This window comes from Sciurus carolinensis, chromosome 16 (genome assembly GCF_902686445.1).
Source record: "Sciurus carolinensis chromosome 16, mSciCar1.2, whole genome shotgun sequence".
NCBI lineage: Eukaryota > Metazoa > Chordata > Mammalia > Rodentia > Sciuridae > Sciurus > Sciurus carolinensis.
In genome coordinates this window covers 43607687-43635652 of record NC_062228.1, presented here as the reverse complement: position 1 = coordinate 43635652, position 27966 = coordinate 43607687, and the positions used below count along the sequence as shown (strand labels likewise).

General features: G+C 48.7%; 3 protein-coding genes across 12 annotated transcripts in view; 2 read left to right on the top strand and 1 right to left on the bottom strand.

Annotated features, from left to right (window-relative positions):
• Wdr62 (WD repeat domain 62) overlaps positions 1-594 on the bottom strand; it is a 39114-nt gene extending 38520 nt beyond the window's left edge. For 2 of the 4 annotated variants that reach the window (XM_047527417.1, XM_047527419.1), the window contains exon 1: positions 290-587. In XM_047527417.1, the coding sequence (XP_047383373.1) occupies positions 290-466 (177 nt within the window). In that variant the 5' untranslated portion in view covers positions 467-587. Of the gene's footprint in view, positions 1-289 lie in introns of all 4 variants that reach the window. The other 2 variants (XM_047527420.1, XM_047527418.1) reach the window with 2 other exon arrangements.
• Thap8 (THAP domain containing 8) lies at positions 260-14587 on the top strand. Of its 7 annotated transcripts, XM_047527647.1 has the most exons (5): positions 417-936; positions 8132-8237; positions 11182-11374; positions 11633-12037; positions 13500-14587. In XM_047527647.1, the coding sequence occupies exons 3-5, from the start codon at positions 11228-11230 to the stop codon at positions 13635-13637; spliced, it is 690 nt and encodes a 229-aa protein (XP_047383603.1). In that variant the 5' UTR covers positions 417-936; positions 8132-8237; positions 11182-11227; the 3' UTR covers positions 13638-14587. The 7 variants fall into 7 exon arrangements, with proteins under 7 accessions (XP_047383600.1, XP_047383603.1, XP_047383602.1 ...); XM_047527644.1 differs by lacking the exons at positions 417-936; positions 8132-8237 and adding an exon at positions 260-351; XM_047527646.1 differs by lacking the exon at positions 8132-8237 and having other exon boundaries at positions 417-948.
• Positions 14588-14733: 146 nt separating this feature from the next.
• On the top strand, positions 14734-27832 carry Clip3 (CAP-Gly domain containing linker protein 3). The gene is made up of 14 exons (XM_047527522.1): positions 14734-15677; positions 16030-16209; positions 19140-19279; positions 19362-19455; positions 19639-19800; positions 20167-20285; positions 21134-21370; positions 23145-23280; positions 23427-23555; positions 24755-24898; positions 24967-25090; positions 25290-25354; positions 25848-25920; positions 26261-27832. The coding sequence occupies exons 2-14, from the start codon at positions 16044-16046 to the stop codon at positions 26313-26315; spliced, it is 1644 nt and encodes a 547-aa protein (XP_047383478.1). The 5' UTR covers positions 14734-15677; positions 16030-16043; the 3' UTR covers positions 26316-27832.
• The last annotated feature ends 134 nt before the right edge of the window (positions 27833-27966 follow it).

Sequence of the window (27966 nt, the reverse complement as noted above, 5' to 3'; positions counted from 1 at the left end):
AGAAGCAAAATGGTTTCCTAGGGACTGGAATCCGAAAAACCCCCCAAAACATCCCACTACTGAGGGTGGAGCCAGGAATGACGAACAGTACCCAAGAGCCGGCGAGGCAGAAAGTGGGAGGAGCCTTAAACTCAAGGGGGCGGGGCTTCCTGACGAGGCGGGGCTGGGGGGGCAACCCGAGGGGACCAATAGGCGGGAACTGATGGGTGGGGCCAAAGAGTTTAGGGCTGGACCAGGTGCGGCCCAAATAAGCCTGGAATTGGTGTGGGCAGGACGAGCAGATTCTCACCCGGTGCTGTACGGTGTCCTCGGGCGCTGCCAAGAGTCGTGTCCGTCGCCGAAGGCAGAGAGGTGGGGCAGGGGGCGGGGAGGACTGGGTTCTCCGCGCTGGAATTCCCCCCATGATAGATGGCAGCTTCTCGCCCGCATCGTTCCGCGTGTAGCCTCCGGGCCCTACGGCCGCCATCGTCGCGTCGGAGGCCAGCGACCGTTATGCTCTTTAACCGCCGCGTCCGCCACGACCCACTCGAATAGCGAATAACCGCGGGAAAGCCGGCGGCGCTGCCCATTGGACGTGGCCGGCCAACCGTCTGGCCAATCTCGGGGCTGCTGGGCCGCAATCATGACCAATAGGAGCTAGGAGGCGGAGCGGAGTATCAGGCAGGGCGGAGCCACAGCCAACGTACTTGATTTTTGATCAAGCATTGTGGAGCTTCTCGTTCAGTTTGCGTTTTTCTCACTTGCTGAAATGTGCAGGGTTTGACTTTTACTAGGCTAATGTCATAGTCTCCGCCCTTGCTTTTTGCTGCCATTGCGGCGACTATCGGGGCTGTGGCTCGGACGTTGCTTTAGGGTGGAGTGGAAAGAACCTGAAGGGCTAGTGGCCTCGGTTGGCGCAGGCTCAGAGACGCTGTGACGCCACCTCTTCCTCAACAGGTGATGGTTAAGGTGATGTAGAACCGGTTTTGCGTAGCTATACTCGCGTTTTCTCACCAACCACGTGACCAGGGCGTAGCTGTGGTAGCGGAGGGACTTTTGGTACGTCAGTAGCCTCAGCACTCCTCTATCACATGACACGGAAGATGTCACGTGAGGCAGGAGGCGCGTGCCCGGGAGGGGCGGGAATTGGCGGCTCCCGGGGAGGACTAAAGTGCGGCCTCTGACTACGCAAAAAGCAACTGGGTTGGACAGCCATGCCCAAGTACTGCAGGGCTCCGAACTGCTGTAACACTGCGGGCCAACTGGGATCAGACAACCGCCCTGTGAGCTTCTACAAGTGAGCGCAAGCGCGGGGCGGGGCTTGAGGGGGCGGGGCCACGGGAGGGGCGGGGCCCAAGGAGAACTGCAGCTGTTTCTGGCACCTGGTCCTGTAGCAGGGTTGTAGGAAGGTGAAAATAGGTGAGACATCAGAGGATCAGAGGTAGACGCAGATAATGAACTGAACCAGAGAAGTGGGAGACGGTGATGTAAGGAGAGGTGAGGTTCTGTAAGTTAAAATGTCTACTCTCCATCTTCACTCATTAGAGATTAGAGTCATCTCAAACTCAAAACATTTGCAGCTGAGCTGCTTATGTTCTTGCCCCTCAAACCTTTCAGGTTTTCTATCTTAATAGCCAACTCTGGAGGAGCTAAGTCACCTCGACACAGAAAGATAGCCTGGAGAGCTGGAGATGTAGCTCAGGGCCCTGGGTTGGATCCCCAGCTGGTGGGGGGAGGGAAGCAGTCTCAATTTGTAGTCCAGGTTCAAAGCTTCAGATAAGGGATTTCCAGATTCAGTATTCCACAACTGTCTAAATTTTAGCGCATCCAAGGAAAGAGGACCCTGGTCCCACTTTGCAATCCAGACCTAATATTGATCCCTTTACACACAGTTCTGATTTGCTTTGAACCTATCTAAACACTGCTCCATTTGTATTTCACTAGATATGTTTTCCTTTGGCAAGACTACCCATGGTATCTTTGGTGTGCAAACTCCCTCTTTGCTATGGTAAATGAGTACAGGTTTGTCTCTGGTGATCTTAGCCCAAGTGGGCTGGAACATATTCCTCATCCTGTCCTTCTGAAATCCTGTTGGCTCTCCCTTTAGAATCTACCCGGAATTCGATCTTGTCTAACTCCCTCCTTCAACTAGACTTCATTAATAGTCTCTTCACTGGTCTCCCTACTCCTTCCCCTGCCCCTCACCAAGTCTGTTTCCCATATACAACCAGAGGGATCCTTGACCTAAATCAGTTTAGGGCCCTCCTCTACTCTGATTCCTCCCCTGGCTCACACCTTATTATAAAAAACAGGATGAGGTCTGAAATAGTAAAAAAAAAAAAAAAAAAAAAAAAAAAAAAAAAAACCAGGCCTACAAAATCCTGCAGTAGCCGGTTCCCCACTACCTGTATAACCTCATCTCCTCTCCTCCCTCCTGCCCCTTACACTACTTCAGTGACACTGGCCTACTCCATGTTCATTTAGCACTCCAGGCACATTGCTGCTCCAGGGTCTTTGCCTATGCTAGTCATTCCCTCTGAAAAGTTCTTGCCTTTATGACCACTAACCTGTGTAAAATTGTGACTGTCTTCCAACACACATAACCCTCCCTGTCTGCTTCCTACTTTAATTTCCCTTTTAACACATAATTGTCTGGCACATAACGTATTTTAGGTATTTATTCATTGTCTCCCCCACTAGAATGTCAGTAAGCTCTGTGAAGCCAGGGAATTTTGTCTGCCCTGTTTCCTTTTGTGTCCCCAGCTTCTGGAACAGTTTCTGGCACACAGTGGGTGTTCAGTAGATATTTGTTGGATGGATTTAATGATTGAATTTCAGATGGGCGTCTCCTGGAAACCCAGTAGTTCATGTCCCAGCTCTCCTTTGAGGGACTTTGGTACAGAGTAGAGGGGAGCAGGGGCATCTTCAAACTTAAATCATCCAGATTTGCTTGTTACTCTGACACCGCTTATTAATTCAACGGTTGTTTTGAATGTCTTGTGGAGAAGCATGCAAGACCCTATTGTATCCAGTGACTCTGACTAATCTTGTTCCTGCCATGACAGACTCATGAAAGGGGAGGGATCAAACATTTAAGAACTGCATATGCAACCTGGAAGTTATCCATGATCCCATGATCCTATTTCTTTCTTTTTTTTTTTTTTTTGGTGTGTGTGTGTGTGTGTGTGTGTGTGTGTGTGTGTGTGGTACTGGAAATTGAGCCCAGGGATGCTGTTCTACCGAGCTACATCCCAGCCCTTTTTTGTTTTTATTTTGAGATGTGGTCTCACTATGTTATGCAGGCTGGCCTCAAACTTGTGATTCTCCTGCCTCAGCCTCCCAAGTCACTGAGATTATGGGATGTGCCACCATACACGACCCATCATCTTTGTTCTTAATGAGAGACTGAGATAACTGCTTGCTGGTCTTCTTGCTTCCACTCTGGCCTTCCTTACAACAGCAATAACAACATCAAACTTGTGTGAACGCCCCTATATGCCAGGCACTGTTCTAAGTGCTTCACATGTAATAATAATATCAATGGGAATAACAATGACAACTGTACACAGCAGCCAGATTACTATAAAAATCAGTTCATTGGTCCCCACCAGCAGGTTTCAGGCTGTTCTTCACACTGTCTGGTCCATGTGCACCTAAGGCCCACCCTGAGTTAGTCTCACAGAAGCCATTTAGCTAAGCATTAAGAGAAGGAGCATTTCCTAAAACGATTCAGGAGAGGGCACAGGTGCCAGGTGGTAAACAAGGTGAAACACATTGAAGGAAGTGGCTACCAGGAAACTTGAGAGACTGCCTGGCAGCCAAAGAGAATTTCATTAGCTGTGATTTAGGCCCTTTCAGAGACAAGTGACAGTCATCTCTAATGGGGGGCTATCAGTTAGGAATTGCATCTGACTGGCAGTAACAAAGTCCTGAAATAATAGTGGCTTAACAAATTATGAGGGCCACAGGAATTGGCATGGTTGTTATGTTGCAGTAGCATATGTCCCATCTCAGCTTACTACAACAGAGGTTTATTCTTTGCTCATGCCATGTCCTTTGCCGGTCATTTGTGGGCCTACTCTATGGTATCTTAATTGAAGACTGAGAGGGAACTGTCTCTACTTGGAATATTGCTGGTCATGTAGGAGGAGGAAAAGAGAAAGTATAGAGAACCATCCAGTGGCTCCTGGTAGATTTTATATTTAGAAGTGGTCCATGTCCCTTTCACTCACATTCTTTTGGCCATAGCAAGTAGGGGAAGCCACCCATCCATGAAACTGAGATGTGTAATCTTCATGTGGGGAGAGGCAGCAAGGTTTGAACAATATGTTTCTCACATAAAACAAATATGGAGGTTGGAAGACCAGCACTGGGATGGCAGCACCACAGTTATGAGAGATGAGGGTCCTCTTTGCTCTCTCTTAGTATATGGCTTCTATCCAAAATGGCTGCTCCAGCCATGTGCCCTACCATTCCTGGAAGGAAGAAAAGGGAAAGAAGGAAGAGCAAAAACTACACTGAGTCATCTCCCTTTACAAGGCCTTCCCCAAAACCCCACCCCAGTAGTGGCTTCTTCATCACTGATCACCCCCAACTACAAAAAGAGGCTGGGCAATGTGGCATATTAACTACACATTTAACCACCCTGCAGAAATCTCGAGTTAAGAAGAAAAGATCTAGTAGTATATGCCACCCCATGCTCTAGACAAGATAACCAGAAAAACTAAAATAGTCAATACAAAGGCACACACTTGCTGTTTGTGTGTTTGTGTGTGTGTGTGTGTGTGCATGCATGCACGCTGGGGCCTCACACACTTACACGTACTGAACAAGCACTGCACCACAGCCGCATCCCCAGCCCTTCAGTAGGTTTTTAGAGATGAATATTGCTCCTTATAAATGTTACTATCCAGAGGAACAAAAGAGAGTAAGAACAAAACCAAATTAGGGAGAGGCTTCCTAAGATAATTTACTTTCTTTCTTTGCCCTGTGAGCCACTCTTACTCCATTTGAACATCCCTTTTCCATTTAAGGCACCATTCCAGAAATCCCACACAACATGAAGGCATTCATTGGTCAGAACTTAATCACATGATCCCACCCATTGCAGATTTGCCTGGGAAATACAGTCTTTTAGCAGGACAGGTTACAGCCTCAAAGTTGAAGTTTTGTTATTAAGGAAAAATAAGAGAGTGGATGGATATTAGAGTAGTCAACTGCCAGTCCTGGCTGGGGAGCAGGTGGGGGCGGAAGTGCTGCTACAGTGAGTCTCATGCAGCATCCAGACTCCCTGGCTGTGTGCCCTGGGGTTCTGCTCTTTGGGAGCTACAGCTCTTGTCTCAGTTGTTTCACCCAGCTGTCCCTGCTTCTCTGCCTTTTGTCTAAGAAGTCTTGCTCCCCTCTATCTCTATCCATCCCATCCACCCCATAAAGGTAACCTCTCTCCCTCCCGCCTTCCCTCCTCCTTTTCTTGATTCGGGGGACTTTACCAATGAGCTACATCCCCAGTCCTTTTCTCCTCTCATTTTTTATTATTAGACAGGATCTCATTAACTTGCTGAGGGTCTTACTAAGTTGCTGAAGCTATCCTTGAACTTGTGATCCTCCTGCCTTAGCCTCCTGTGTGGCTGGTGTGTGCCACCACACCCCATATCACAGATTCTTCTGTGTTCTTTCCATGGTTTCTTTATGTAAATACAATCAAATTTGAATATATGTTCTTACTTCTCCCTTGATTATGATATTAATTTCCTATGACTGCTGTAACAAACTTGCTGGATTAGACAGGAGATATTATGCTCTCACAGTTCTGGAGGCCAAAATCAATGTGTACAGAGAATGGGAGCTGTAGGAGAGAATCTTTTCCTTGCCTCTTCCAGTTTCTAGTGGCCACAGGCATTCCTTGGCTTGTGCCCCCATCTCTGCCTCCATGGTGACATTGCCTTCTCATTTGCCTGTGGTATTGTCTCCTCTCTGTGATAAGGATATTTGTGATGGTATTTAGGACCATATCGGATAATCCAGGTTCATTTCTCCATCTCAAGATCCTTAATTTTATCACATCTTTTTGTCCTAGAAGGTAATACAGGTTCCAGGGATTGAGACATGGCTATCCTTTGGGGACCTACCACAATTACTAAAAGCTGATACACTCTCTTGGGAACCTTGTATTTTTCACGAAATATGTGCTTGACTATAGCATATCAGTTCATAGAGTGCCTCCATAGTCTGTTTTAGTAGCTGCATAGTATTCTCCCCTATGGATGTGCTTGAGTTCATGTACACATCTTCTGTAGGAAGTATTGTACCCATTCAACTCTCTTCCCCCTTTTTTGTGGGGGAAGTGCATGTGCTCTGACACTGAGCTACACCCCAGCCCCACTTATTTATTTATTTATTGGTATCAGGGATTGAACCCAGGGGTGCTCAACCACTGAGAAACATCCTCGTCCCTTTTTATATTTTAATTAGAGACAGGGTTTTGCTGAGTTGCTCAGGGCCTTGCTAGATTGTTGAGGCTGGCTTTGAACTCATGATCATTCTGCCTCAGCTTCCAAAGCCACTGGGATTACAGATGTATACCACCACAATTGGCACTCTTTTTTTTTTTTTTTTAAATAATGAAAAAGCAGGCCTCAGGCTTCCATCCGTCACCTCAGCAGGTAAAGGTTTCTGATGTTTTTTTATGGCTAGCTTCTGTTTATGTTATTGATACTAGTTTTCCATTTTCATTTTCCATTGTAGTGTATTGTGGTCTCTTTTAAGTATATTTAATACCTAATGTTGGTTAATCTTTTTTTTTTTTTAAATATACCAGGGATTGAACCCAGGGGTGCCACCTCCCCAGACCTTTTTTATTTTGAGACAGGGTATAACTTAGGGCCTTGCTAAATTGCTGAGGCTAGCTTTGAACTTGCGATCCTCCTGCCTCGGCCTCTCGAGCCACTGGGTTTACAGGTGTGCACCACTGCACCCAGCTAATATTGGTTAATCTTAAGAAAACTATTTAGTAATATCATAGATATGAAAATCATCCTGAAGTTCTATGTACATGAATGAATATTTTAGTTCATTCTTAAAAACGTGTCTTTTAAACAATAAATAAATAAAAAAATAAGAAATAAAACATGTCTTTTAATAAAAAAATGTATTTAGAAGTATTCAGAATGTCAACAAAACAGCTGTAACTTTTTTTTTTGCAATTACAGAACAGTACTCACTTAACAGAACAATTGTTTGCTGCATTAGAGACAATTGAAGATGAAAAAACTACTCTTTGCATGTGTAATTTGTTCTGTGCACTGACAAGAACCTGCTTTCAATTTCCATGCCAATCTACCACCCCCACACTGTACTATGCAGGGTTAGTAGCTATTGAAAAATACTACAAGGAGGGCTGGGGCTGTAGCTCAGTGGCAGAGCGCTTGCCTAGCATGTGTGAGGCACTGGGTTCGATCCTCAGCACCACATAAAAATAAAGGCATGCTGTCCATCTACAACTGCAAAAAAAAAAAAAAAAAAAAAAAAAATTAAAAAAAGAAAAATACCACAAGGACAGGGCTATCTAAAGGCATATTCATTAGTGTGTTAACTGTACCAAAAGAGACACTGAACACTTCAAAAACAAATCTTACACAGCCTTACGTTTTAATTTTTTTTCTTTAAAGGGAATGAGTTGTGTACAGGGGGAATTCAGTGACTTACAGACAAGAAAAAAACTGCACTAGAACCAACTTATTCATCTTCTTCCTCCTACTCCTTTCCTCTTCCTCCTCCTACTCCTTTCCTCTTCATCTCCCTCCTCTTCCTTTTTCTTGCTTTTTTCAGACTTGACAAATGTTTTTTGCTGCATCAGGTTTTCCTTTAGCTTGATAGGCAGCAATATTTTTTTCATATTTTTCCTCTGTTGTCTCTGCAGCAGTGTTCATTCCACATCTCTCCCAGTTTCTTTGCAACATCACTAATGGCCAGGCTGGGATACTCAAAATAGAAAAAACAGACAGGAGGCCTCTGGGGTGCATTGGGGTCTTTGAACTTCTTTTAATGGTCCTTGTAACTTTTGCTATGTCTTCAAATTTTATTTTCCTTAACAGAAATTGTCTTCTACCGCTCTGAGCATTTTTTTTTTTTTTTTTTTTTTTTTTTTTTGCAGTGCAGGGGATTTGAACCCAGGGCCTTGTGCATGCAAGGCAAGCACTCTACCAACAGCTATATCCCCAACCCTCTCTGAGCATTTCTTAGAAGAACACTCTGAGAAGGTGACTGAAGCATCTGGGTGCTTCCTCTGTTCCTCCTATCAAATTCACAGAGTGCATATAAGGATGTTTTGCCTTTGCCTTTGGCCTCTTAGGATCTTCTTTGCCTATGTTTGGTTTTTTTCCTCAGCAAGGCACAGAGTTACCTGGTGCATGTCTGTCTCATTGCCTTGGTGCTGTCTCTGTGGAGCTCAGCATACTGCAGTGGCTGTCAAAGATGTTTGTGTTTTTGCTTCACCGTGCTGGGCACTGAACCCATGCATGCTAAGCCCGTGCATGCTCTACCACTGAGCACACCCCTGACCCTTGCTAAAATGTTTTTAAATTTTTATTTATTAATTTACTTATTTAGTACCAGGGGTGCTTGCCCACTGAGCCACATCCCCAACCCTTTTTATTTTTCATTTTGAGACAGGGTCTTGCTAAGTTGCTTAGGACCTCACTCAGTGGCTGAGGCTGGCTTTGAACTTGTGATTCTCCTACCTCAGCCTCCTGAGCTGCTGGGAATGTAGGCATGTGCCACTGTGCTTGGCCAAAATTTTACTTTTTTAAAATATTTTTTTAGATGTTGATAGACCTTTATTTTATTCATTTGTTTATATATGGTCCTGAGAATCAAACCCAGTGCCTCACACATGCTAGGCAAGCACTCTACCACTGAACCACAACCCCAGCCCCTTATTTTATTTTTGTAAAATATTTTTTTAGTTGTAGATGGACACAGAATCTTTATTTATTTATTTTTATGTGGTGCTGAAGATGGAACCAAGTGCCTCACTCGTACAAGTGCTCTACCACTGAGCTATAGCCCAACCCAAGTTTTATTTTATTTTTTTAATTTTTTTGAGTTGTCAATGGACCTTTATTTTATTTATTTATAAGTAGTGCTGAGAATCAAACCCAGTGCCTCACGCATGCTAGGCAAGCACTCTACCACTGAGCCCCAGCCCCCTGCAAATTTTATTTTTAATTGTAGTAAAATGCACATTACATAACCATTTTTAAGTGTACAGTTCAACAATGTTAAGTATATTCCCATTGTTGTATAACCAGCCTCCAGAACTTTTTTGTTTTGTAAATTAAAAAAAAAGAGAAATTTCTCTATTCCCATTGAACAGTTCCCTATTTCCCCCTTCTCCCAGCCCCTGGTGACCACCATTTTACTTTCTGTCTCTGAATTTGACTGCTCTAAAGGCCTCATAAAAGTGGAAGCATTAGTGTTCTTTGTGACTTGCTTATTTTATTTCCCCTAATGGTTCCAAGATTCATCCATGTTGTAGCATATATCAGAATTTCCTTTTTGAGGCTAAATAATATCCCATTGTATAGTGTATGCCACATTTGTTTATCCATTCACCTGTCAATCGACACGTTCACCTTCTGGCTTTGTGAATTAAGCTACTTTGGACATGGGTGTGCAAGACCCTGCTTTCACTTGTTTTGGGCATATACCCAGAAGTGGACTGCTGAATCATAAGGTGATTCTATTTTAATTTTTTGAGAAGCTGCCATATTGTTTTCCATAATGGCAATACCATTTTACATTTTCCAGCAGTGTCCAGGATTCCAGTTTCTCTACTTCCTCTGTTATTTTCTGTTTTTATTTATTTATTTCTGTTTTTGTTTTTGCAGTAACCATTCCAGTAGCTTGGGGGGTAACATTTCATCATGGTTTTGATGTGCATTGCCCTAATCACTAGTGATATTGGGCATCTTTTCATATGCTTGTTGACCATTTGTATGTCTTTGGAGAAATGTGTGCTCAAGTCCTTTGCCCATTTTTAAATTAAGTTGTGTTTTTATTATTGTTGAGCTGTTTATAAACTTGTAGTGGTTGTTTTTGAACATACACATAAAACAGAGTTTGTATGTATAATGACTCCTCACATAGCCGGTTTTCAACATTTTGCCGATCTTTTTTCACTTCCCTGCTCCACATACCTCGAAGTTTTGCCCCACATTTTAAAGTAAATCCCAGGGCTGGGAATGCACTTAATTGGTAGAGTACTTGTCTAGCACACACAGCACCCTTGGTTTGATCCCCAGCACCCAAAAAAGAAAACAACAAACCTAATATAAATCCCAGACATTGGGTCTTCCACCTGTATATATTTCAGAATGTTTTTCTAACAATACTTTTATTTTGCATTTATTTATTTATTGCATTGCTGGGAATGAGAAGCAGGGATGCTAAGTGAGTGCTGTGCCACTGAGCGACATCACCAGCCCTTTTTAAAATTTTTAAAGTTTGAGGCAGGGCCTCACTAAGTTGCTGAGGCTGGCCTTGAACTTGTAATTCTCCTGCCTCAGACTCCTCTGAGGCTGTGATCTCAGAGTAGCTGAGATTACAGGCATGCACCACCAAACTTGGCCAAAATACCATTTTAGAAGGATACACCAATACAGTTATCATATCTAGCAAAATTAATTTCTTACAATTATCTAGTACCCAATTTATGTTTCCTTTTCTCCAGTTGTCTTGAAATGGCTTTTTACTAATGGTTTTTTTGTGAACAAGGTCCACACCCTGCATTTGGGTTGGTGTTTTCTTAAATCTCTCAACCCATACCCCCCACTCTCATGCTGCATGGCTGTGGAAGAAGCATTTTCACTTGACTGCAGGATCTCTCTTACTCTCCATGTTTGATTTTGTAGACCACTCCTTTAGGTTCATGTGCAGGAACAACCTGAGGGTAGGAAGTAGAGGTGGACAGGGAAACCAGGAACAAGGCTGCTGCCAGAACCTGGCCAGGAGAACTGGGATGGGCGGTGGAGGAGGGGTAGAGGCAGTTGCTGGGTGTTTAGAAGGTGGAGCCCACATGTGGGATGTGAGTGAGGTCAGAAAGCCTGGGTGGGAGGCAGAGGCTATGAACCCATAGGTAGGTGTCCTCAGCGAGGGGTGGATGGGGACCTGCAGCGCTCACCCTACAATTCCACCATTCTGCAGGTTCCCACTGAAGGATGGTCCCAGGCTGGAGGCCTGGCTGCGGCGCATGGGCCGGGAGCACTGGGTGCCCAGCTGCCACCAGCACTTGTGTAGTGAGCACTTCACGCCTTCTTGTTTCCAGTGGCGCTGGGGTGTGCGCTATCTGCGGCCAGATGCGGTGCCTTCCATTTTCTCCCAGGTGCCACCAGCCAAGGTAAGCGTGGGAAGTCCCATGAGTGGAGTCTGATCCCCCAGCCTTCACTACCTGGAAAACAATTCCCAGAATCTGGTTCCTGGCTTTCCCTTTCTAAGCGAAGACCCTTGAAGAGTCTACCCCCTACCCTTCCCTCCTGAGGAAGTTCCTGGCTGAAGTCATCTTGCTCGAGGGAAGTCCTCCTTGGAGTCTGACCTAAACTCCGGAGGGAAAGCCTCTTGGAGTCTGACCCTAAAGTCCCACCTCCATGTCTTCCAGAGCCAGCGAAGGACCCGAAGTACCCAGAAACCTGTCGAGCCTCCTCCACCTCCTCCTCCGCCGCGACAGGAGGCTGCACCTGGGACCCGGGACACCGTCGCAGCCTCTGGCCCAGTGCACGTAGTGGTGCTGGGGCCTGCATCTGGGGGCTCCGAGGCTGCGTCCACCGTGCTCCTGACGCCCTTGCCCCTTCCGTCCACTCCCGCAGGGCGTTGGACTGGAGTTCCTGCCCAGCGCCCGGGGGCGGGACTGGGAGCGGTGCTGGGAGCACTGCAGCGGCGGGTGAGAAGGCTGCAGCGGCGCCACCAGCGGCACCAGGCTCAGCTCCGGGCTCTGGAGCAGCTGGCGCTGCAGCTGCGCAGGAAGATCGTGCAGGCTCAGGTGCGCCTGGGCCAGCTTCGCGCGGTGAGTGCTGCTGGGGCTTGAGACTGGCCATCTAGGTTGGCTTGCCTGGCCTGCACAGTGCCCTCATTTATGTTTAAAAATCCCAATATTTCATCCAGATTTCCAAATTGCTCATTTTTCTAGGGGTGAAAAAAAGAATCTGGGGCTGGGGAAGTGGCTCAGTGTTACAGCACTTGCCTAACATGTGGGAGGCCCTGGGTACCATCCCCAGCTCAGCAAAAAAATAAAAATTAAAAAGAACAAAAACTTCAATCTGGCAACTATTGGTTGGAGCTGAGTAATGGCTGCTCCATTTATGAATAATTTTTAAGAAGTTCTTACTTTCTACCAGACACATATTTAATAATTTGTTAAAAACTCACTGTGATCTTGATACTCTTGTTCCCATTTGCCAGATGAAAAAGCTGCAGCATACAGCAATCTAGTAACTTGCCCGAAGTACATTTCAGAGCCAGGACTCAAACCCAGATGTCTAGCACCAGAAAAGGCCTTGCTGTCCTGTTGGAAAGCTCCCTTCCCAGCCCCATCTAGCTTAAATTCACAACCCCTTTACTACAGTCGACCACATTCTCTCTAAAGATCTTTTACCCATACATTTTACTACTGGGTTGTTTTGGTTGCGGGGAGGGTGAAAATCAAAGCTTGACCAAGCCCTTCCCCTGCTTAAAAACTAGAGCTGAGCTTGAGGGCCTCGGCCTATCACCCCCACACTCAGAACCTTACCTGGATGGGACAAGCATCCAGGCAGAGCTATGGAGCCAGAGGAGGGGGCCTCAGAGAGGAACTGAAGTGTCTCAGGTTGACAGCTAATGGGTTGGATGTGACCTCCAGATATAATTTGTTTGGCTTCAACAGTGCTTTAAAATCATTTCTGGTCTTTCCTGAAGGCTCAGTAGATCTTGCAGTGCAGGGTTCATATTCTCAGGTAATAGCAGTCAGCTGGAATTGCAGTGTGGCTGCCCCTGGGGGCTTTGAGGCTGTGGCCTGGAGCCAGGGGGACAGTGGGGCTGAGTCACAGTTCAGTCTCAGGCCTGGGGCTCTCTGTGAAGCCTGCTGGGGCCCCTGGGCTGACTGTCTCTCTCTGCCTCCCCTGTCCCCATCCAATCCCTGTTTCCTACTCATTCATCCTGTGTCCCTGTCTGCCCATGTCTCTCTTCATCTGTATCTTTCTTTGTCCCCCATATCTGTGTCCCTGTCTATGTTTGTCCACCCTCACATCTATCTCCCGATGTCCCTGTACTTCCACATCTCTTCCTGTTTCCCCAAACTTCTTTTCTCTCCCACACATGTCTCTGGCTTCACATCTGTTCCCCTGTCTTCCATCACATTTCACTCTGTTTCCTGACACCCTTCCTTCTCTGACCTCCCTGATCCTCACCATTTCTGTCTGTCCCTCTATCTCCTTACCCCTTGTTCCCCTTTGTTTCCCATCTCTACCACTTCTTTGCCTGGAATGGCTCAGCTGCCTGGATCTGAGGAATCCCAAACCTTCACCATCATCTGTGGAGGGCCTGACATAGCTGTGGTCCTTGCCCAAGGCCCTGCACCTGCCACCCTGGATGCCAAGCCTCAGCTGGACACACAGTCACCCAGTGCATAAGGGTCAGGACAGACAATATCAAGGGACCGAAGAGAGAAGATGGAAGAAGAGAGCCCATCACTCATGTGCTTGGCCCAACTGTATTGCCCATGCCTGGGGAATAGCAGTGCCTCCCCCAAGTACCCAGGTTCTGCTCCCCACTTCTAGAGATCCCTTGAATCCTATGGGTGACTGGGTCCAGACCCTCATCCCCTGGATATCTCGCCCCTGCCACCCCCAGCTCAAATCTTTGTAGTTAGTAAAACAACCTCAGCAGAAAAAGGGTCACTGGGGAATGCTGTACCTGGTTCAAAGAGCCCTTGGCACCCTGTGCCAAGCCTGCTGCTGAGTTGGGGACATGGCAGTGAACACAGCTGAAAACCATCCCTGCCCTCATGGTGCTCACATTTTGCTTGACTTGAAGGTGAACTAGTAAACTAATAAACTGGATCACTCTGACTGATATGTGCTGTAAAAACTGAAATAAAATATGCTTGAGAGGAAGGTGTGGGGAGAGGGCTGTCTAAGAAGGCAGCATTTGAGCACAGACCTGGGTGGTGAGGAGTCAACCTGTAGGTCATGTGGACAGGTGTTCCAGGACAAGAACAGATCTGCAGAGGACCTAATGTCTAGGGCATTGGAGGGAGGAGGGCAGTGTTGCTCTGAAAAAAGTTAAAGTGGGGAAGGGCCTGGGGCAGGTGCAATTTTAGATAGAGCAGAGGTGTCCTTGAAAAGGCAAACAAAATCCAAAAGAGGGGAGAGAAGGAAGCATGCAAGGACTTAGGGGAAGAGCCTTCCAGGCAGAACAGCCTGGGGTGCAGAAAAGCAAGGAGGCCAGTATGGTCAGAGTGGAGTGAACAGAGAGAGGAGGTGAGACTGGAGACATGGTGGGCAAGTGTACCTAGGGCCTTATGGGTTGTGGCTGGGAGCATTGGCTTTTACCTGGAGTGAGGTGCAGTAGGCATATGCTTCTGAGTCAAGGAGTGCCCTGTTGACAGGTGTTAGGTCCCTGTGACTGCAGGGTAGGAAGGAAGGTCAAGTGGGATTGGGGGAGCAGGGAGAACAGAGAGAAAGCTGCTGCCATTGCTGAGGTGGGAGAAGATGAAGGATGGACCAGGATAGGGACCTGCAATTGGGTGATAAAATTCTGTAAGTATTCTGGAGATGGAGATACTGGGCCTGCCCAGTGTGAGGGGTGCAAGGCAGACACCAGGCTGGGGTGATTTGGGGCAGAACTGACAACAGTCAAACCAGATGTGAGATTGAGCCGGGACCTTGACTGGCTCCAGGAGGCCTTACTCCAAGAGATACAGGTTCTCAGAAGAGATCCATTGACAGATCTGTCTTCTGGACACTGCTGTAGTCACATGGCCTTGAGTGCACAGCCATGTAGCTCGGTGATTAAGAACCAGACCCGATGAACTGGCTGGTTTCGAATTTTAGCTCCATCACCCACTTGCTGTGTACTGATGGGCAAGCAACTTAAACTTTCTCGACCTGTATGATAAGGACAAAGACGGTGGTGATGTAAAAGCACCTCTGAGGCTCCCATAGTGGGTAAGCTTGGGGGTTGAGCTTCTGGAGAAAGGGAACAACCATCAACACAGCACAGAGACCACTGCCCTAACTGGCCTGGTTCGCAGACCTAGGAGAAAGCGCTGTCACGGCGCGGATGGATAAAAAGACCGCGTCGGCTTTCCCACTCCTCTTTTTTATTTTTCCCTGATCTCTGCTTCATCTCTCTCCTGTCTCGGTGCCTCAAATCCTTGTAGGTGGCAGTATTTTCCTCTTCGAGTTCTGGGGTCTAGCCCCTTCGCCTGGCTGTCTCCCGCGCCTTCATCCTTGCTAGCTGCCTCCCAGCATCTCCTCCCCCGCGCCTTACCACTGCGCATGCGCCGTCAGCGCCCCTCCCTCTCCACCCCCATCCCCGATCGGTGTCTGGGCCTCGTCCCCTTCTCTCTGTCTCCCTCTCTTCCCTTATCACGTCGCCGGGTACCGACACCCCATTAGTCCCGTGGTCTCCTCAGTCTCAGCCTCGGTCTCCAACCCCGTCCACTCGAGGTAAGATGGGAAGAGGGGAGGCCTGCGAGAAGGGGAGGGGCAAAGCATCCTGCATCCCGAGATAAACAAACCCCGGGAGGGGGCGGCCGAGACTGAGGGGCTTGACGCGGGAGAAGAATGGGGGGCTGGGCCTGGGGAAGGTGGCAGGCGCTGGGCGCATAGCCTGGGCGCATATCCCGGGGCCGTCTGATGGCTAATGGGGCTCTATGGTTGTCCAAGATCCAGAGCTGGGGGCACGGGGACCACCCGGGGCCTTGGGCCCAGAACCTGTGGGGCACCCTTTCTAGCTGACCTCTGCCTGCAGGATTTGCCTGCAAGCCACCCCTAACTCTTGTACCCGCCCACCACCAAGGGCCATCTAGGACCATGACTAAGACAGATCCTGCCCCGATGGCCCCTCCACCCCGAGGAGAAGAGGAAGAAGAGGAGGAAGAGGATGAGCCCGTCCCCGAAGCCCCCAGCCCCACCCAGGAGCGCCGGCAGAAGCCTGTTGTGCACCCATCGGCACCTGCCCCTCTCCCCAAGGACTACGGTAACCACTATCCCCACCCTAGAATCTGGCATGGAGACTTGCATGGTCAGGGAGGGTGGGCTGAAGTCTGCTGGTGGTGATGGTGGGGGATCCTGAGGTGGTCCAGAGCCCTTGGACTTCCCTGCCTTAATTTATTCAGCCATTGGAATATGGAGTTGAAATAATCCTAATCTTTGGTTCATGACACATTATTCAATCATATAGTCATTCAACAAACATGTCTTAGAAGCTGCTGTGGATCTGGCTCTATCTATGCTAGTATCTAGGGCCATAGCATAGAGCAAGACAAGCTTGGTTTGCTCTGAGAGAACTCACAGGTTTCAATGACAATCACAAATAAGTATTAAAAATATAATATAGATATGTGATTTCAAAGCATGATAATTATGTTTACCAAGAACAGGATGCTGCAAGAGATTTTAAAAACATGGTTTCCCTTGGGAGGTAATATCTGGGGTAGTACTGAGGGAAAGTTGAGGTTAACCAAAAGGTCAGGAAAAAGAGGGTCCAAGGAGAGATAACTTCAGGAGTAAAGAATCTGAGGTAGGAGGGTGTGAGGTGGGAACTGGGAGTGGCCTGTTGGAGAAACTGAAAGTATCTAATTGTCTATTGAACCATATTTATTGCTTGCTACTCTTCCGTAATGAGCTCTATACTGGGTGATGGGGAATTAATGAAGAACAATCAAGCCATGGTCCCCACTCTCAGGAGAGACTAAACAAGTGAACAGATAAATCAGATGAGTTCAGATTGGAATGAATGCTATAAAAGAAATAAAAGGTAAAGTTATAATAGATAAGTGCTAGGGGACCTCTTGCTTGAAACCAAATAGGGTGGGTCTTTCTGATGAGGTGACATTTAGGCTGACACCCAAAGCATAAGGAATCAGCCATAGGAGAGCTGGAGAGAGTTCCTGGCAGAGACCAACGAGTGCAAAGGCCCTGAGGCAGAACTGAGCTTGGAACAGAAAGATCATAGAGCTGCATGTAGGGAGTGATCAGAGTTGAGGCGAGAGGTTGGCATGGGCAAGATATGGAAGGGCCTTGAAAGACTGTGGATATATTCTAAGTGTGACTGGCACACATACTAAGAGAGCTCTGTGTGTGTGTGTGTGTGTGTGTGTGTGTGTGTGCGCACGCGCGCATGCATGAACAGTGTGTCTAAAAGCAAAGAAGAGGCAGGTTTGATTTATAATTTTAAAAGCTCCCTCTGACTTCTGGTAGAGAGGTGGAGTGCAGCCAGAGTTGGATATAGGAGAGAGATTTTAGAAGATGCTGACTGGGAATCCCTAGCAACTGTGAGGTTCCACAAGGCACTAGGTTCACAGAGTTGGCACCACCAGGATAGGGCAGGAGAGATGGGATCTATGGGCACATCACCCACTATTGGTGGATTAGAGAGACAAGTACCTTTAGGTCTGGCAGAAAAATAGGAAAGATTTCTGAGGACTTGAGTTATAGGGGAAACTGGAAAATTCTCTTTGGAAATGCAACTGGATGTGGCTGGGGCCTGTGGTCCAGTGGGAAGTGAGAGGGTCTAAGCTGGGCCCTCCAGGGAATCCTACTTGTAGAACAAGGGAGGGTTTGGTCACAAAAATGCCAAGGAATCTGGAAATATGGTCCAAGCCAGAGAGAAAGCTAAGGTGAACTCCAAGAGGAAACTGTATCTGTTTGTTGTTAATTCAGCAGAGATTGCTGAGTAGCCACTGCATGCCGGCTGCTGTGCCCAGCTGTGGGGATAAGGGAGTGGCAAGGCAGAACAGAAATAGTGCTTGTATCCCAGTGAGGGCAACAAGTAAGAAAGGAAGAGAAAGGAAAAAAGAGGAAAGAGGGGAGGAGAAGGAGGGAGAAAAGAAGAGAGGAAGGTTAAGTGTTAAGTAGCAATATGTGCTATTGATAAGAAAATTAAAATAGGAACTGGAGAAGGGCAGGGTTGCTGATTTAGATGGAACACTCTGGGGGGCGCTATGAGGAGATCTGAGGGGAGACTGTCCAGGTGGGAAAATAGCAAGTGCAAGGAGACAGGAATTTTCCTGGCACATCAGAGGGACAGAAGGCAGCCAATGTGGCTGGAGGGGAAAGAAGGAGAGGACAGAGGAAGAGTGGCCAGATTGTGCAGGGCCTTGTGTGCCAGCAGGAGGACTTTGGTCTGTACTCAGAGTAGGATAGGAGCCAGGGAAGGGTTCTGAGCCAGGGAGGGCAGCAGTGTGAATGGGGTTTGAAAAGGAGCACAGGGGCTGATTCCTGAGACACCTTCCACGCAGCGCGTCCGCATCGGCTGTGTTGATCTGATCACTCGCTTACTCATTCATTCAGCACACACAGCTCCTGCCACTGTGTGAGGCCCCTGCTGGGTGCTGACGTGGCCCCAGAGCAACACTCGTCAGAGTCTAATGCAGGGAACGAGATGTCCCTCTGGCCACCACGCTGGCTGGCCACAGGTTGGATCCTGCTCACTTATAGATACATTTTATATGGACTACACAATATTTGAAAAATCTGAGAATTTTCTTAAAACCAGGACTTTTGACTTCCTGAGATAGATTTTAAAATTCTGGCCATTTGTCCAAACTGTGACCATAGTCTGACAGCACCACAGGGTCCTTAAGCAGTAGTAGTGTCCTTCAGCTTGCAGACCGGAAGGTGCTACACTGGGGTTTGCTGCCCTACGAAAAATGCTTGATTTTTCAAATTTTCAAGACACATTATGCATCCAGATTTTTGTGTGAAACCTCCTGATCTTGGAACCTCATGTTGGCCACACAGAAAATGCCTGTGGGTTGAGAGTGGCTAGTGTGCCACCAGTTTGAGACCCTGCATTAGAGGCTCTTAAAGGCAAAGACTGAGCTCCCCTGCCTGGGGTGGTGTGGGGGGACAGGGGAGAGAGGGTCCAGCTTGCCTGGAGTGACCTCAGACCTTTCTCCACCCCAGCCTTCACCTTTTTCGATCCCAATGACCCTGCGTGCCAGGAGATTCTGTTTGACCCTCAGACCACCATCCCGGAGTTGTTTGCCATCGTGCGTCAGTGGGTGCCCCAAGTGCAGCACAAGATAGATGTCATCGGTAATGAGGTAGGAACACAGGGGAAGCCAGGGAGGGAAGGGATGTGTCCCTCGCATGTTTGGGTACCCACCTGTTCCCTGGTGCTCCCAGATTCTGCGTCGAGGCTGCCACGTGAATGATCGTGATGGGCTGACCGATATGACGCTGCTCCATTATGCGTGCAAGGCTGGGGCCCATGGAGTCGGTGAGGGCCCAAACCCCCAAGCCCTGAGCCCCAAAGCCTAAGTCTCTAGCCCCGAGACCCTCAAAACCTCCCAGAACAAGGCCCTAATGCCCCAAGATGCACTCCAGGAGTCCCCAGGCTTTCCCCATGCGCTGGGTGCATGCTCTTCGGAGGACTTCCAAGCTGACCCTTGCTGTCGTGCAGGGGACCCTGCGGCGGCCGTGCGTCTCTCGCAGCAGCTGCTGGCGCTGGGCGCCGATGTTACCCTGCGCAGTCGCTGGACCAATATGAACGCGCTTCACTATGCAGCCTATTTTGACGTGCCCGACCTTGTACGGGTGCTGCTGAAGGGTGCACGGCCACGAGGTAAGAGAAGGGACCTGGCTGGGAAGGGAAGGGGGAGGGCGCCTCGAGGACCTGGGTTAGAGAGGTGGAGACCCGGGGTGAGAGGGACCTGGAGTGATGGGGCAGAACTGAGGCCTGGCTGGGTGGGGGAGCGGACCAGGATCCCAGGAGGTAGCGGGAAGCAGGAGGTGGAAGCCTGCGCCGTGCACTGTCAGTGGGCCACACCCCCAGGGAGGGGCGGGGCGTAAAAGTGAGGGGTGGTGCTCTGGCAGAGGCTGAGGCGGAGACCGAGAGGCCAGGGTCGGGATAAGAAAGGAACCCAGAGGTAAGAGGAGGGCTGGGTTCCCACCAAGTTCACCCAGAACCCTCCTCTCGCCCACTTCCCAGTAGTGAACTCCACGTGCAGTGACTTCAACCACGGCTCAGCCCTGCACATCGCTGCCTCCAACCTGTGCCTGGGCGCGGCCAAATGTTTGCTGGAGCATGGCGCCAACCCAGCGCTGAGGGTACTGCCACTCTGGCCCAGCCCTATTATCCTTTCCCTGCTCCCTCCATCTACTACCCTCCAACAGACCGCTGCAGAGGATGAGAACCACTTGTATTTCTCTACTCCTAAAATACTATAAAAACAATTTGTACATTCAACGAATGAAATGATAGCTGATAATAGGGTTCATTATATGTCAGGTGAAATGTTACAAGCCCTGTTTTACAATGGGGAGACTGAGGCAGAGAGATTAAAGGATTTCCTCAGGGTCACTCAGCAAAGATATCTTTTCTTCCAATTCTGACTGACCCTGTGGTTGTACAGACAGCATTTGAGATCATGAGGAAAGTAAGAGTTAAGCCTTCAGCGAATGAGAGGCTTGGGCCCCTCCTAAACCCTCAGTATGATCTTTGATTCCCTTCTGTTATCAATCCCAATACCTCTGGCATCCTGGGGGTTCGTGGCCTGTGCCCCTGTTCTCTCCTCATTCCCCATTGCCTCAGTTTGATATCTGAGCCTATAGTACAGGACCCCCTTCTCAGTGTTCATATACACCCACCTCCCAAGGCCCTGTTACAGGGTTAGGGTCCCTAAAGGCATAACCTCCCCAAGGGCATGACCTACAGTACCACCCCCATTCTCTGTTGGCTCCATCCCCAGTGCTACAGGGCATTACTTGACACATCCCCAGCCCCACCACAGGGGTGGACTTCCCTGGGGTCTGCACCTGAATGCCCCACCCCTTCTTATTCCCATGGCCCAGGGCATGCTGTAGTCCCATCCCAGCTCCACTCAGACTGGTAGCCTCCATGGGGGTGTGGCCTGTACCCCTGAGCCCCTGTCCCCTCTCTTCCTATTTGCCCACAGAATCGGAAGGGACAGGTGCCAGCTGAGGTGGTCCCAGACCCTATGGACATGTCCCTGGACAAGGCAGAGGCAGCACTGGTGGCCAAGGAGCTGCGGACGCTGCTGGAAGAAGCTGTACCACTATCTTGCGCCCTCCCCAAGGTCACACTACCCAACTACGACAATGTCCCAGGCAATCTCATGCTCAGCGCACTGGGCCTGCGCCTAGGAGATCGTGTGCTGCTGGATGGTCAGAAGGTCAGAGATGGATGTGGGTGGGGGTAGTTCCCTCATCCCTCAGAGCTGGGTCTTTGGGCTGCGAACAGACTGTCCCCTTTGTCTGCCCGCCTCTCAGTCATTCACACAGTTCTTTATTCCATCTAACAATTGTTCTGTCAGTGCTTCCTTTGTGCCTCACTCTGTGCTGAGCTGATGGCTTAAAGGGAGAAAGAGACTGACACCCAAACGACGACAGCCCAGAGTAGTCATGGTTGAAATAAGCAGAGTGATCAGCACAGCTCTGTGCATCTGTGGCTCTCCTGGGGTCTTATGGTCCCTAGTCAGCTCCCCTATCCACTCTTAGAGTGGACAGGACTTTGACTAGGACAGTAGAAGCCAGAGTGCTCAGGGGTGTGATGGGGGATGCACCCAACTTGAAGCTGAAGAGGAGAGGAGGAGAGGGTTTCAGGTAGAGGGAGTAGCTGTAAAGTGCCGGAGGCCAGAGAATCTTTATCTGGGCAGTCCAACTCTCGTTCATTTGGCTAGTGTCACTCAGGCTCCATGCTGAGCCCAATCTGTCCCTAAGGATAGAAGGCTGCCTTCAACCCAACTCTGCTCTCATGGAGTGCCACTGCCAGTGAAGAGTCAGCCAGTCAGTAAAATCCAACTATGGTTAAAACCATTTTTAGAAGCAGAAAGGATCGTGAAAACCATTAGATAGATGGATTTAAATTGTCTGGCAGGAAGCAGGAGTGATTTTAACTGGGCTGATCTAAGAAGGCTTCTTTGAGTGATGTCCAAGCAGATATGGGAAGGAGTTCCCCGCACAAAGATAAGGCAACAGCGAGTATGAAGACCCCACGGTGCAGAAAGGCAGTGTGACTGGGGAGAAGTTGGCAGAGAAAGGCTGGATCACAAGTTCTGCAGGCCACTGAAACTTCTCTGTGTGAGGCTTAAATGAATTAAAGCCTGGTGTACACTAAGTGTTCTTTGTGTGCCAGGCACTGTTCTAGTCCCCATGTCAACCTCCAAAATCAACACTATTAATTACTATTTTGTAATTAATTAATGGCACTAGGGACTGAACCCAGGGCCTCACACATTCTAGGCAAGTACTCTACCACTGAGCTACACCTCCAGTCCAGGTTAGTTCATTTCATAGATAAGAAACTGAGGGCTGGGTTCTATCCCCAGTACCATTAAAAGAAGAAGAAAAAGAAAAGCAACTGGGAGTACTCACGCAATGCTAGTAACCACACTCACTGAGGACTCTCTACAGCTAAGCGTCTTTACAGGTATTTTAAAAATGTGTCCATCAGATCTAGGCATGGTGGTGCACACCTGTAATCCCAGAGACTAGTAAGGTTTCAGCAGGAGCACAAGCTCCTGACCAGTTTCAGCAACTTAGCAAGACCATGTCTCAAAATTAAAAGATTAAAAGGACTGGGGATGTAGCTCAGTGGTAAAGTGCCTTTGGGTTCAATCCTAGTACATGCAGGCATACATGCATACATAAATTTGGCTAGTATGACTGGGGAAATAAATTTTTGAATTAATTAAAATTTTCATACTTGGCTAGCAGTTATTTACTATATTGGACAGCATAATGTTACAAGTTGGTGTGAGTTCTATTCCCATTTTGCAGATAGGGAGATTGAGGCACAGAGAAGTCAGATAGCCAGTAAATGGTGATGTTGAAGCTGAAGCTTGAGCCCAGCATTCCTGCGTACATCCCCTGCTCCACCACCCTGTGTGCTAGTGGTCCTTCCTCCCTAGGGCCCTTCCCAAGCCATATTCTCCCTTCTCTCCTCAGACGGGCACGCTGCGGTTCTGCGGGACCACAGAGTTTGCCAGCGGCCAGTGGGTCGGCGTGGAGCTGGATGAACCCGAGGGCAAGAATGATGGCAGTGTTGGGGGTGTCCGGTACTTCATCTGCCCTCCCAAGCAGGGTCAGTCTCACCTGGAGCCCAGGGGAGTGGGGATGGGGGTCCATTCAGTAGTTCTAATGCTAGAGTCTGGGTAACGCGTGTGCAAGATGAGGACATGGCCAAGGGAGAGGCTTGGACAACCCCCAACCTAGTCTCTGTTCCGCCAGGTCTTTTTGCCTCTGTGTCCAAGATCTCCAAAGCAGTAGATGCACCCCCCTCATCTGTCACCTCCACGCCCCGGACTCCCCGGATGGACTTCTCCCGTGTTACTGGCAAAGGCCGAAGGGAACACAAAGGTCAGAGGGGGAGCACTAGGGGGTGGGATGAGCCAGTCATGGGGACATTCTCTGGATAGCTCAGTTTCTATGACTCAGTTTCTCCTCAGGCCCAAACTCTAGTTTTAGAGGATAAGCTCTGAGCTCCTGGCTTTTCTAACTGAGTTTTATTTTGGCTCCTTTCTGGCCCTGCCCATTTCTTGAAAGAACTTGTGGGTCTCCTGCCTTCTACTTAGTTTCCCCTCAAACCCAAAGTCTTCCCCATTTGGGGGGAAGACTATTTCTGGGAGTTCTTGTTCCAGGGGTTCCTGGCTTTTATGATTTGATTTACTTATTCTGAGACCCAAATCCCCCTTCATTTTATTTTACAATTGATTGATGGATTGATTTACTTTTTTTTTTTTTTTTTTGTGGTGCTGGGGATTGAACCCAGGGCCTTGTACTTGCGAGGCAAGCACTCTACCAACTGAGCTATCTCCCCAGCCCAAGATTGATTTACTTTTGAGGGAGGGTCCTGCTACATTGCCCAGGCTGGTCTTGAATTTCTGTCCTAGCCTCTTGAATGCTGGGACCACATGTAGAAACTATTTTGTCCAGCTCCCCTTCTTTTTATTTTATTTTATTTTATTGCTTTATTTATTTACTTACTTAGTGGTACTGAAGATCAAACCCAGGGTCTCACACAAGCTAGACAAGTGCTATACCACTGAGCTGCATTCCCCGTCCTTTTTAAAATTCAAGACAGGGTCTCACTAAATTGCCCAAGTTGGCTTTGAACTTGGAATCCTCCTGAGTAGCTAGGATTATAGGCATGTGTCACCACGCCTGTAAATAATTTTTTATTTCTTATGGTGCCGGGGATCTTACCCAGGGCATTCTACCACTGAGCCACACCCCAGCATTGTAAAAAGGACAGTTTCTAGGTTCATGACTTCTGCCTCAGTTTTTCCTTTGGCTTATATATCCTCAGCTCTGAGAAAAGACTTTAGGGTTCTGTAGGTTCTGTGGCTCAGTTTCCACTCAAGTCTAAAGGCCCCCTCTCTTCTAGTTCTTTGGCATCTGGGATTCAGTTTCCCTTCAAACCCAAATACCATCCCCTGTCCTAATCCTGGGGAAGACTCTGGAGTTCCTGTGATTTTTATCTTGAGACTTCCCTGGTGACATGGGGTCCCCAAAGCTGGCATCTGAGGCCTGACTCACCCCTTACCATTTCCTCCCAGGCAAGAAGAAGTCTCCATCATCCCCATCTATGGGCAGCCTGCAGCAGCGTGAGGGGGCCAAGGCTGAAGTCGGAGACCAAGTCCTCGTGGCAGGCCAGAAGCAGGGGATTGTGCGCTTTTATGGGAAGACAGACTTTGCTCCAGGTGAGGATAGGGATTCTGGGCTGGGGGACAGGCAGGCCCTGGGGCATCCTGACACCCTTCTGCTATAGGTTACTGGTATGGCATTGAGCTGGACCAGCCCACAGGCAAGCACGATGGCTCTGTCTTTGGTGTCCGGTACTTTACCTGCCCCCCACGGCATGGAGTCTTTGCACCAGCATCCCGCATTCAGAGGTGAGCCCAAACTCTGACCCCCAATCCAGGGGGCCACTCACAGCCTTGATCTACCCCCTTAGATAGTCTCTTCCTCTTGGACCAGCAGGACAGTGTAGTTACCATCCATACCCTAGCCCTTTCCTCTAGGTCTTTTGGGGCTCACCTCCCAGGCAAACCCTGGCCTCTTGTGACTCTGATTTCTTCTGTGTCTTCCCAGGATTGGTGGATCTGCCGATCCCCCTGGGGACAGTGTTGGAGCCAAAAAAGTACATCAAGTAACAAGTGAGTTGGGGGCTGGAACATGGGGAGGGATGTGGGTCTGGGAATGGCAGAAGGGTGATGGGTTTTCAGGTATATGCTGGTGACAAAATCTCTGATATTTAATTGTGGGCACAGCCCAGGAAAATGTTGAGACGGGTGCTACAGGGTATGAAGAGGTTAACAACAAGGCTTGGAGGGCTGGGGTTATAACTCAGATGTAAAGCAGTTGCTTAGCATATGCAACACCCTGGTTCAATCCCGAGCACCAAAACAACAAAAAACCCAAACCCAAAAAATGAGGCTAAGAGCAGGCATCAGGGATGTAGGTTGAGTAGGTCTTAACATGAGTAAGTATTTGGGGGAACTCGGAAGGTCCAGATGGGGATTGGAAATGTAGAATCTAGATAGAATCCATAGGTCCTGGGGACATGGATAGATATTAGTGACAAGGATTCTGGGTGGGTATTGAGTACACAGGTGAGTTATCTTCCCCTCACCCTACTCTCCTTTCCAGTGACACAGCCCAAACGCACCTTCACGACAGTCCGAACTCCAAAGGACATTGCATCAGAGAACTCTATCTCCAGGTTTGTGGCCAGCCCTGTCCCCTATCCTGTGGACTGTTATGGAGAGGCATTCACAAGGCTGTTGAGTACTAGGGTCTGGGCTTTAGTTGGGGATTGAAATAGAAGCTAGGAAAAGTTGTGGCTAGTAAGCACACCCAGAAACAGTCTTTAGGGTATAGGGCCTGGCACTCTGGCACTAACTTTTGGTGACAACTCTTAGTGGGTAGGTTAAGGAAGCAGAACACCCTCCACTGCACACAAGCCAGAGATAGATCCCAAACACTGGGGGAGAGCTGGGGGTGATGGAACCAGATGTTCCTGCATCATGCATCATGGTGTGACCAGGTTCTCCTCCTTTTAGGTTGCTTTTCTGCTGCTGGTTTCCGTGGATGCTGAGGGCAGAGATGCAGTCTTAGAGGCCCTGGATACCTGACAAAGACAAAGAAGTCCCTTCTAGCATCTCCTGACATAAGGAGTCCCCAGTCACCCTGAGATAGAGACTCCCAGTAACACATCCAGAATAGAGACCCCCATTAGCCAACCCTCAATCACTGAGGTCCCATTATTAACAGATTCCCCATGATAACCCCCTCCCCAAATACAGACCCCATATCACCCAGAAAGAGATTCCCTAAGTAGCATCTTCAGGCTAGTCCCTTCCCTATTCCCAGCCCCTCAGAGCAGAATCCTAATTAACAGATTTCTGCATCACCCCAAATGATGGTGACCCTTTCCACATAATGTTCCACAGCAGGACATTCTGAGTCACTCATCAGTGGATCAGAAACTCCCCCATTAACAAAGACTCTCCCTGACTCTCTTTGAAATAAACATAGGTCACACCTCCAGAGTAATATACCATGTCACTATTCCCATTTAACATCAGTTCCCTCAAGATTCTGTGATCCTATGGTCACCCCGAAGCCCTTACATTCCATCCCCCTTTCAGAGACTCTCTCCATTAACAAAGACCCTTGTTCTTTCCTCTTGAGAAAAGACTCACTTTAACTAGCCCACTGTCACCCCCAATTTATATTATAGACACCAAAACAGTCCTGGAAGTGCTAATTACAGGACCCCCAAGTCTTCCTACCCTCTGCACCCTCAAGAAACCCCCAGTGCCTTGTATGAAGCCCACCCCACATGGCCCCCAGCCTCTGTGCTGGTCAGGCTCCCAGAAAATTCTCTATTTTTTAAGTAATGACTTCCCCCTTTGGGGGACCCCAAAATTTGGAGACCCCATTCTGGACTCTGGGGATCCCACACCCCAGAGTATATATGTCCCAAACTCTCCTGTGCCCCCAAGTCCTATGCCCCCTAGAATATCCCAAGTTTCTAACTCCCAGGACCCCCAAATCATGGAATCCTCAAATCCCCAGGGAATCCCAAATTTAAAAATCTAATCACAAATCCCCAGAAAACCCAATTATGAGATCCTTGTGCCTGGGACAGAGGAGATTCAGTCAGGATAGGCATTTCAGGCTCTCAGGGCATTCAAGCCCTGTTCGTAGGCACCAGGAGACCCCCAACCAGGAATTCCCATCCTGGAAACTGCAGGACTCAGTGCCCTGAGTTCAAGGATCTCAAGTAACCCAAATTCAAGAGCCCGCCCTAAGGGAACCCCAAATCCCAAAGCCTCTGTTTATAATACGTGGAGGACCCAAGGCCCTGAGAGAATCCCAAGTCTTGGAGCCCCCATTTCAATCTATCTTCTGGTCACAGGTCCAAGACACCAAATCTGAGTTACTGGCCCCAAAGGACCTCAAAGCCCTTGGGCCAGGTCAACAGCCTGAGGGAGAACCTGAAGGCCCCGCGGGTCCAGGGCAGACCTGGGGCCCTGACCACCAAGGACAGCTCACGACTGCCCCTTCTTCACTGCATGTCCCCAAACAGCATGACCCCTGTCCTCTTCAATAAAGACGTTTCTACGGCCTGTGTGTGTCAGGTCATTGGGGGTTACAGCCTCTGGCCACTTGTTGGGGGAGCACGGAGAAGGCGGCTTCCCTTCAATTGTGCCTCCCCACGGCCTGGTTGCAGGATGGCCTGGCCTACGAAAAGTCCACCTAA